Genomic DNA, 11,163 nt, shown 5'->3' on the forward strand with positions numbered 1-11,163 from the left:
ATTGCTGCTTGTTTGACACATTACATGTGACCAGACCTTAGGAATGACTGGAGAGAATTCTGATGTCTTTCGGTAGATTGTTTTTAAAAACACAATGGAAATTGAGAGTTTTTCCAGCAGTCGGGTGTACAATTTGCGCCAGTGTTTAAGACAAAAAAGTTAGTTGCTCGTTAGCAACGTTAGCTCTAAGTTAACTAGCCTAGTTAGCTTGTATAGAAGTTTTAAAAACGGTTGGAGGTGACGGCCGGAAGTGTCAAATAAATTACCGTTAGTAACCAAACGTATATTATGTCTATACTTATTATGTCTAGATTAGTAACGGTGTGTTAAAATCAAACTCCGGAAGTGCAGTTTCAAAATAAAATGCCGGAAGTAACCAGGTATTAAAAAAAATGAAACCCAGTAAGGTAAGAAACGGCGTTTCGAAATAAAACACCGGAAGTTTCCAACGTAGGGAGTATCGGCATTTCAGCCCTTTTTAGAAACACTTTCTGAAGCTCACTTCACAACTAAAATTATTGTCATTACCAAGACATGGTTTAGTTTTCCTTAAAGACACTAAAATGTTAAAAAAAAAAAAAAAAGTAATTTAATTTTTGAAGGACATTCAAAATCCATTCTATTACGTCATTGTTTGTCAAAACACAATGTATCTGTAGCTCTTCTGTCTCAGCTGTGGGAACCCCAGGTTTTTGCATGGTGCTTGAAAACACAAGTATGATTTTGCACCAGAATCAGGCAAATAGGAGAAATGTTTTGTCTGTAAGTTTTGCAAATTTTACCATTTCTATTGACTTAAACTGGGCTATTTTTTTTTTTTTTACTTTTAGTTGCCTAAAATTAGACTGAATGATAAGGGATAGACATGATGAAAACTAAAATATCTTTAATACTAAAATTTTAAAAAGCTGTCAAAATTTACACAAACATACTCACCCTGCAGAGGATCTGAATGACCAAAAGACAGGTTATCATCCCAGAAGTCCTCTTAGAAGAACTCGGAGTGAAACATAAAACCATCAACTTCATCTCAGTGTACGAGGATTATTCTTGAAGACTCAGCAGGCTCGGTACAGTCAGAGGTTAAAAGTCTGTGCTCAAATTTTTTCATGATCTGGTATAAAATCCTTTTATGGGCTGTTGAAAAATAGGTAACAAAAGGCACTAAAGTCCAATTTTTGTCCTTTCTATTAAGACTATTATCTTTCATATACTTCGAGCCCCCATTTCGAACCAGTCATTTGCACTTACGTTTGTGGTAGCATTACATATTTATGAGCACCTAACATTTCCATCATTTTGTCCATTCAAACCTCCAACAGCCTGTCATGAACCAGTGATAGGATCAGTCAATGCCTATTTGATAAAACAAATCGAGAGCCATAGTTTTGTTAAAACAAATTTAATTTTTTTCCTTCCTTAATTTATCACACCCATGATTTTCACTTTCCTTTACTATAATATGAACAAGGATTCTTCTTTAATACCTAAACACTTTGTCTCATGAACTTTGTAATAACATAAGTCAAAGCTAGTATGAATTCTAGGACAAATTTAACAAGCTCCATTGCTCATCACTTTCAATGCACCATGCAGAAATAAAGCACAGGTGTCTGTCAGAGATAAGGTCTGCATTAACTAGAGATGTTTCAATGAAATACTGAGCATTCACTCCATCGTTTTGTGTTATATTGTTGGAGTATTTCTAAGCCATTCATTGAAAATTCCAAGGAGTGAAGAGCAGCCACAGCACCAAAAAACTAGAAAATAGAAGTCTGCTTAAGAAAAGATCAAGTTTGACCTTTAATGTGCAAAGCTGGCAGTGATCTAATAACTCTCCACATAGACGCACTGACCTCTGAGGGGGCCATCATGCTTGAGTGAATGTGATACCAAAACAATGTTTTTTTTATGCTTCAACAAGATACAAGCAAGTTCTTTAGGTCAGACTCAAATTCAAATACAAACAGGGAGAAAATCTGAACCCAGTATCTACTCTATGTAGATAAAAAACATGGCCAAGAATGTGGATAGTTAAATAGTCTTTAATTTTTCATAAAAATGCAACATGCTGGATGAAATAAATAAGTATCTTTGAAAGACATGTACAGAAAGCAATTGGAATGAGGTCTTTCCATCCCCTAAGCAGAGCTTTTTCTGTGATTTGCAGAGGTCATCCAGAGGCCAAAGGGTCTGAATGTGTGCATTATAGTCCAAGTCTGCAGATGTTTCTTTTGGTTTTTAGAGTCCAGCAAATCATGAGAGACATTTCATGTCATGTCATAGATTTTGCAGTTCAGGTAGGCCCGCTTCTCTGCCCTGCTTTTCCTCAGCATGGGAAACCACTCGTGACAGCTGAGGTCTACAACTCTGTAACCCGCCAACTTCAACTGCCTCCTCTTCATCACATGAAGCCCCAACAGCTGCTGGGATTGATAGCAGTAGTGGTTCCTGCTGGGGACCTGGATAGCCAGTTTGATGATGCCATTAGATACCTTACTTGCTGAGCTGGGAATACTGGGTTTGGTAAGTGCTTCAGTAATGTCACCTGTCAATTCCAGCCCCGTGTTAAAGAATCTTTCACCTTCATCAGACTCCACTCTGTGAAGAGACGCAGGCTTTAATCTGGGAGATGGGGTGGTAGGAGCTGTGGTATTTGTGGTATTAATTAGCTGTGCTAATAGATCATCTGTTAAAGTAACTCCTAGAGTTTTTTTTCCCCAGCCCTGATTAGGAGGACATTTGTATGAGCTGTCCTCGAGGGATAGCGTGGGGGAGTGGGATTCTGGGTGTACAGGTATGGGCTTTCCAGTAGAGTCCAGATGTACTTCCAAGTCAATAGAGCGAGTGTGAGGCAGAATCATCCTCTTATGTACGTACATTTCTCCTCCAAGCATATTCTGCAGAGCAGATTCTGCCTCCAGCACCTCTGGTTTGTGGCAAACATCTGACTGAGCAAACTTCCACAGCATTTCTGCAATCTCCTCTTTCAGTTTACAGCTCAGCCGTGGACCAGTCCACTGAGGCAGCTCCAGAGCCACAGCTCCATCTAAAGTGAAGAAGTCCTTTTTCAGCTCGAACTGTGTGGATTTCAGCGCTAAATTTACAAAGTCAGAACTCAAAGCCAGTTCAATTAAGTCCTTTGGAAACTGAGAGACGAAGACCAAGCCGAGAAGACCAGTTAGCAGATGCTGTGGGTAGCATTGGAATTCAGCTTCCCTCTGCCTCAGGGCTTCTGTAAGGCTTGGATAAAAGCTCGGGTTCTGCACTGGTTGAAAGCCTAATGTCCCAAAGGCCCACAGCAGTTTGCACAAGTCTTTAATCCTGCAGTACCGCGCAAGGGAAGGAGCTCTCTCAGCGATTGCCATCAGGATGTTATCATTGCGACAATGCAGAGCTGAACAGGTCAGTGCCACATGCATCAGCCCCTGGATTCCCATCCTTTGAGCCCTTCTAGGGACTTCCTGTGCCATGGCCTCCATCCATGGTCTGTGATACAGGTAACTGAAACGCAGGAGTTTCAGCACATTCACCATGGCGAAGTCACCCATCTCCTTCACAAAAGAGTGAGCTTTATCAACAATACAAGTGACTGCACTCTCAGATATTGAAGTCTGGGATTTAAAGAGCCCCAAGCACACAGTCCCAACCTCCTCTGGGTACAGCTGTGGTAAATGCTGCATTAGAAGCTGCTCTAGAGGACGGATCAAGTCAGTTGGGCAGTGTCTGCCTTCTCCTATTATATACAACAGCTGCACCAGCTCAGGGACTCCCACTTGTCCTAGATTCAGAAGCACTGAATCGTACAGGTGAGATAAAAACTGGGGGACCTGCTTACCAATGCAGCGCCACAAATCAGCAGCTAACAACAGCTGGTGTAAATTCATCTGGTGGGCCCGGTGGCTCAGCTCGGCCTCATACAGACTAAGCACAGTGTGTGTGGTAGGCATGTCTATCCACACAAATGCCTGCAGCAACTCCAGCAGCTCACGATCAGAGAAGAGGCGAAGGTGTTCCACAGAATACCGGAGCAGCATGATGAAGTGGCAGTCGCCCCTAACTAATGGCATCTTGTCTGGATGCAGGCGGCTGAGCTCTGTAAATATGTGAGCTACATCAGATGGTTTCATGCTGCCCTTTAAAACAGACACTTTTTTCAGCAGCAGCATGGCCTCTTCCCATTCGATGGGGAGAGGCCGCTGGGTAAGGTCAAGGGTGACAGAGGCATACGCTGACCTACATCTAAGGAAGGCACGTGTATCCACTCTAACATCTGGTGGTGTGGTTTTTCTGTGCAGCGATGACACTGATGGGATCTTTGGTTCAGGGCTTTTGTTGAAGGCTAAGTCAAGGAGGGTGTTTTTGGAGCTGGAGAGATGCCGTGAGCAGCTCACGCTGTAGCGATTGCTCTGTTGCCAGAAGGAAGGAGTGAGAGCAGGAAGACACTGTTCATCCTCCTCATTATCCACACGGCTCCAGGAGTCTGCAGAGTTCCACACAGGCTGATGATATGACGTAGGGTTGTAATGCAGCCTATATCCTTCTGGCAGAGAGGATTCCTGGTGTTGCGGCCCTTCATTTCCCTCAAGATCATCAGCCTCCTCTGATTGACATTGTTTGATATGCACGTGCTGAGCCTGGATGAAGGCATTCCTAACGCCCGTGAGGCAGCGCAGCCTGGGCACCCGTCGACACAGCACATAGGCAGCCATCATTTCGCCAGACTAAAAAGAAAATAGGGCAGGACAAGTTAGCTTTCAAGTGCAGAAAAAGCATTTTAAAGACAACCACTGAGGCTAATTAGGTCATTTCACATCTGATAACAGACAGAAGTTTTACTTTTCACATTTCTGTTCAAACTTGATTAATATTCAAGCAAAAATAACTTTTGGAAAATATCCTGGCTGAACTTTGAGAACTGAATAATTCTGACCACTGGGAAAGTCGTTTTTCTCCAGAAAGATTTCCCAGACTGGAAGCTATCTTATTGCTAAATATTTTCAGACGTGAAACTCCTTCAGCCATGAAATTTGGCAGAAGCAGAGAGAAAACACTGTAAAACAAATCCAAATGGCCAAAAGGCAACAGCTGATGTTTTTCTAAATTATAAGCAAATTAAACTAAAAATAAAATGCAGGAGATTCCCCAAAGTATATACATGAGTTTGTTTCACAACTTCCTGCTTGACAGATGCTACAGAAAGTTTGAGTGTTCCAGTTTTAAAGGAATATGCATACTGAAGTTATTAATGCAACTTAATTAAATTAAGATATTAAATTAGATTAGATATTGACTAAGAGATATTGCATGACAGACAGTATGTGTAGGGATGCACGATGTTATCGGTGTGATATCGGTTCAGGCAGATATCAAAATTTCATGCCGATATTTACATCCAATATTTTGCCTGTGTATTTCAGCATACATCGACTGTAAATATTGTCCATATATAATAATGAATTGGTGGGGTTTTATGCTGAACCAACAGACCTATGTCAGTTGAGGTCTTTTTCTTTATGTATCCTCATTCTTTAAACTTTGAAGTGTTTTTAAGCACTAAAGTTTGTTTCCTTGGTCATCCTCAGACCTTAAAGTGTGTCTTAAAGGACTGAAATTTTGTGTCCAAAAAGCATTTTTAAATATTGGTATTGATTTCGGCTATAATGAAACTGTAAATATCGACATATCAGAAAAAAATGTGTAATAATTTTTAAAGCTTCAGTCAACCAAACTGTTTTGCTTTTTTTTTTTTATCTGTAACCACCTCCTCAATTGACGTAAGCATTCACGCCTTAATGGTTAGGTATTAATGGCTTTTTCTTTGTGCCGGAAATGTCATGCCACTTGTAGTAATGGTGCTGATTCTGTACAAGCCCTAAACAGATGCTGTGTCTTTGCTCTTAACATGATGTCTGCCCCTAAATTTTCTCATGGAAAAAATCTGAGCCAGGAAGTGTCGGTGTTAGCACTTTGTCCTGAAATGCCTTCTCAAGTTGTATTTCTTGTACAGCAATATGTATTTGTGGAAGGCCTTGCACAAACAGAATAAAACACATACTCCTCTGTCCACTCACTGTTGAACTGTCTGTTATCTGCATCTGCTTTTGTGTCTTTTAATGTCCACAGGTGTTGAAATGTGTGCATTGTGATGCTGAGGTGGAAAGCAATGCACGTGTAAGCCATGAATGAGAGGATATGAATAAACAAGGATAACTATAGCATCATGGGGTGGGATGAAAAAGGGGAAATTAATGTAACCAATAAATATACAAATATAATAAACTTATATTATTCTATGTAAAAAAAAATCTTTGGATCATCTTAAAAAAAAAAAAAAAAAAAAAAAGATACTGGGGAGGCTGGCCCGGCCCCAAGGCCCTTAATTGGATGGCATAGATGCAAGCTAAATGCTGACAGATATGTGAGAAATAAAGGTACGCAATACAAGATTATATCCTTCATGACAATAGTGATACTTGTTTCAAATATCCATTCAATTTCTCAAGCTGTGAACCTGAGTGGTCAAATTTCTGTGAGTTTACATGGCATAAGAGTATGGCATACTCAGGTATCACTGTCTAGCATTAAGAACAGTTATATGATGCAAATTATGCAAAAATTATTAAGGGTATTAACCAAACCAAGGAACAGGCATGTGAGAAAGCACTTTTAGTAACCAGTTCTAATATTTGGAGAGAGCTTAGGTGGAAAATCTACACCAGATATTTTAGAACACCACAGTCACAGTTAAAGGTCACATATTTTACCCCTTTAAGACAAGTTTATATTGGTCTCAGATGTCTCCAAAACATGCCTGGGAAGTTTGTTGCTGAAAAAAACACTCCAGTATTGGATTTTCCCATGTCTGAAAATCCCTCTGTTTCAGCCTTACTCAGAAAAAGCCGCTTCTATGGCTGTGACTTTAAATGTTAATGAACTGTCTGACTCCACCCCTGACCACACCCCTCTCAGGAAATTGGTCTGGCTTAATGGATGCGGCTCTCCTGATCTTCTTTTCAGCTCAGCGGAACTTTCTGCCAAGCGGGATGGGCCAACCGAACCTGGAGGCGGTGCTAACTCTGCACATGACATCATGAGGGGAAAATCTCAGAACGTCTTGTTTTAGCACACATTTTCTGAAAGGTGGAGAAAAAGAGGGGGGATTTTCTGATTCTTGAGGGGATTGTGGACAGGCCACAGGCACACATTCTTGTTAGAGAAGACTAAATAGTGTAATTTACATAATATGTGACCTTTAAATGGAACCAAACAGGGTCAGAAAAGTGCAGGAGAAAATGTAGGCAACTATATTTATATTCTGTGGTCACGCCCTAAATTGAGTGGATACTGGAGGGATATATTTGATGCTTTCAAATACGGCTGGGAAATTAACTGATTCTTAGATTAAACTATGTTCTACTGCAATTTTCTAATTGCAGAAGGTGCATTTTTTTCATACAATGTGTGAAATACCAGTTTAATACTTTTTTGCAACATTCAAGTGTATTTTTTAAGAATACATGACAAAAAAAATCCTACTTTCCTTGTTTTTGTCTGTCTTATTAAAAATGAGAATGACATAAAATCAGCATTCCCTTCAGCATATCAGCATATTGAATTTGCAATGAGTCAGAATAATCACAATTACTTATTTTTGCTGAATTGTTCAGCCGTAGATTAAAACCTACCAAATATTGTCTGTTATAAAACAGAATGCATCGTTGCTTGTTTTATTGTAAAATACATAAGATGAAGAACTTAAAAAATAATTGAATATTAAATCTCTTTTGTTTTGTGGGGAGGCTCAATTAGATGATTTTTCCAAATTGTTAAGCCCTACTATCAAAGAAGTTTTTCAGTGCGAGATACACAAAGACCCAACAGTTGTCCTCCTTGGTGTACTCCCAGAAAATGTTCACAAAAATATTGCACTCCAAATCCCATGCATAGCAGCCATCAAGTGTATCACAGCTAGATGGTTAAAGTTGAAACCACATCATTTAATGTCTGGATCCAGTGTAGTAACATGAAATGGGAAAAATCTCCTATGCCTTACAACTTCAGAAGCCAAAATCTTTCAAGAGATGGGCACCTGTAACACCTCTGCCATGCAATAATTTGGCAGAGCGCTGACTTAATCTAATACAATCAAGGACAATTACACCAATATACTTGATTATTATGTTTTAGGCTAGGACCCCCCCCCCCTCCATTCCCCTCTCTTAAATTCTTTTATGTCAGCTGGTTCTATATTGGTTATGTGACAAAACAAAATGCCCTAAGGAAAAAAGAGCATGTCAAAAGCATGGGTTGTTCAAAGAAAAAACATGTGATTATGGCATATTTTTATGCTGTATGTTTGGATTTGGATTTCTTAGCTGCTAATGCTATTACAGCATTGTTCTGTTTTCTATCATGTCTGTTTTCTATCAATCATAGCTGTTACTGCTAATTTTTCACATTATGTTACCATCATTGATAAAGTTATTTCCTACAAAATGGGTGATATTTTTATGGTCACAACTGCCATAAATTTGTCTTTCACTTGTAGTTTGGTTGTTTCTGTTGTCCCTCACTTATTCCTGCTTTTCTCCACCCTTGCCCCTCTTTCTAGGCCTTTCTGACCCAAGCACAGCTTCGGCAGAGTTGTCAACATGACTCTGGGCATGGCTCCACATGCTTCTATCTATTAATGTCAGTCTTACAATCTATTATTATTACGAATGTTAAAGTGTTTGGCAAATGCTCCTTAACTGAGGTGTTTTTGCCTTGTGTTTAATCTAAAACATGACCAGAGGTACTGTTGTAATTTCATGTCATCACTCTAAAAATATTAATTAATTTTGGGGGGGCAACAGCTAATTATTAAATCAAGTTTTTTCCCCCATTTGCACTTCAATTTGGCATCTCACATCTGTGCTGTAATGGTAGGTTAGGTCAACTTTTATGTAGTATAGCATAACTTCTATGTGTATTTTTTCATATACTTAACGTTCAACTGTTGGGCTTTACTGCTTATTTTATTTTGAATATCAATGTTGACTTCCCAACATATTGAAGCTTTTTTTCTGTCTTTACAAAGCACTAGGCAATGCCTCTGTGTTTGACAAGAGTTTAAATTGGCAATAGCCTGACCTCGTCTTCAGTCAGACCAAATAAACGTATTTTAATTTCTAATAGTCGCTATGAATTATATATTAAACGTTGCTTTAAAACGGTGGCTAAAGAACTATGACCAAAGTCTGCTCACTTTCATTTTGAGAGCAATGTCTCCCTGAGCAAAGCTAACATGCGCCACTTACTTTGACCGAGATGTAAGCTACACCAGTCTTTAACGTTGTTCAGTGATGTGCTCTTCAGCAGTCACATAAAAACAGATATGTACAATACACAGGTAACAGACATATAAGAGCGTGAATGTGGTTTCATACTGCAGACTTCGTAACTCAGGCTTAAGTTGCTAGGTAAGTGTTAGCTTAAAAAGTAATAAATCCCATTGAAAATGTTAATATCCGGAAGCCTGATAGGTTAACTCACCTTATATTCTCACGAGTCAACATGTGGCTTTAATAAACGTCCATAATGCAAAAATAAACCACATGGAACTGAACAGTAAGTTCGCTTCTGACAAACATGCATGCTGTTAAATCATGCCGGAACTTCGGCATTACGACCTTCAAAATAAAAGACCATGTTTTGTTTTTCTCTACAATAACACCAGCAATAACTAGAATAAAGTTAAAAAACGGCGCAAATATAAAAAAGAATTTGAAACTTTAGAAATAAATTATGTTTCTGTTCTATATAATTGCAAATAGATGTGTCGGCAATATCTTTTTGTATTATTTTGGATGGTTGTCGAGGCTTCCGTTAAGTGAAGCAGTAACTGAACAGGGTATGACCTATGGCTGCCGGGTAGGCTCAAAAAGGATGCCGACGGAACGCAAACCTTCATTTAACTACAAAACTACCGTAACAAAAAGTCGGCATAACATCATCCCCAGCAACAGTATGGCAAAATAAAACAATGAAGCCTTATTGTTGTTGATAAATACAGCTACTTGAGGGAGTAAGGCTTTCATTTTTCGCCGGTATGAAAAGAACGTTGAGAAAACTTCCTTGCAGCACGTTTTAGCGTGTTTTAAACTAAAAAACCAAAATATGTTTTTAAAACGTTTAAAATTCGAAACCTAAAAATTGTCAAAATACAACGAAAACAAAGAAAGAGTACTTTATCATTCAGTCTTTTTTTGTAAGACTGCAACACCTTACCAGAAGTTGCTAAAAATAGTGAATAGCCAACTCTTAAGTAAAATTCTGTTAATGAAGACATTTTAAAAAGAACAGTCAGTTTATAAGCTGACACAGTTTTATTTTGACCAGATTTATCTTTGCTGCTTGTGTCTCTATAAAATTGAACAAAATTACAGATCAGTACTGATCTCTTTTTCCAGATCAACACTTCATGAATTACCAAAGTATTGTATTGATTTAGTTATTATGGGACTCAGTGGATGCCCCCCATGTTTTCACAACTCCTATGTATTCACTTAATTTATCTGTTGTGGCAAGGATTAGGGTTTGAGGAAATTTTTAACATATCTGATTTAACCTTGAAATAAGTTAACAATGATGTGGATTTAATTGTTTGAACATTTTTATAATAACTGTTAGTTTATGCGTAAAAGGCCCGTAATTGTTCTATGTATTTATTTGATGTTAATTGATAAGAGCACACAGATATATCAGTATACCACTTTTTGTCTATTGCTGAATAAAGAATGCACTGCAGAGACTAATAAAAGAAGCATACAACTGGTTGTTTTTCCCATAACACAGCACTGATATTTTTAATGACACTAAAGACATTTTTTACAGTTCTCTGGTAATGTAAATTAACCTTTAAGTGAACATTTAAAGAGGAAGTGTTTTCTTTAATTTGTATTGTGAAAAAAAATCCCTTTCTTTATCAGTGTGTTTTCTGACACAGTTAGATGTCGCAGCAGAGCAAGCTCACTCTTATTAACGCAATCTTTACAGGTTTTTCATTTTGTGAAGGTGTGAGTTGGAAATTTTTTTGAAAATTTTGGTGTAATTTTTGGGCTTTGTTTTTCAAAAAAAGGAAACCAAATTAATGTTAAACAGCTGTCTTTGATATGACTT

General features: G+C 38.4%; 1 protein-coding gene and 1 long non-coding RNA gene across 2 annotated transcripts in view; both read right to left on the bottom strand.

Moving 5' to 3' along the window:
* The window catches only part of LOC121522153, an 82,159-nt gene extending 81,823 nt beyond the window's left edge, over window positions 1–336 (bottom strand). Inside the window, exon 1 of the long non-coding RNA XR_005992953.1 lies at window positions 37–336. This is a non-coding gene — a long non-coding RNA (uncharacterized LOC121522153). The remainder of the gene's footprint in view (window positions 1–36) is intronic.
* Window positions 337–1,935: 1,599 nt separating this feature from the next.
* On the bottom strand, window positions 1,936–9,654 carry LOC121522261 (FAST kinase domain-containing protein 5, mitochondrial). The gene is made up of 2 exons (XM_041806430.1): window positions 9,538–9,654; window positions 1,936–4,724 (listed from the first exon to the last, which is right to left on the bottom strand). Exon 2 carries the CDS (start codon window positions 4,713–4,715, stop codon window positions 2,271–2,273), a length of 2,445 nt encoding a protein of 814 aa, XP_041662364.1. The 5' UTR covers window positions 4,716–4,724; window positions 9,538–9,654; the 3' UTR covers window positions 1,936–2,270.
* Between the last annotated feature and the right edge of the window lie 1,509 nt (window positions 9,655–11,163).

This window comes from Cheilinus undulatus, linkage group 15, assembly GCF_018320785.1.
Source record: "Cheilinus undulatus linkage group 15, ASM1832078v1, whole genome shotgun sequence".
In the NCBI taxonomy this organism is placed as follows: domain Eukaryota; kingdom Metazoa; phylum Chordata; class Actinopteri; order Labriformes; family Labridae; genus Cheilinus; species Cheilinus undulatus.

Bases quoted from the DNA above. Each gene is read 5' to 3' on its own strand.
- LOC121522261 (XM_041806430.1), bottom strand. From the start codon at position 4,715: ATGATGGCTGCCTATGTGCTGTGTCGACGGGTGCCCAGGCTGCGCTGC.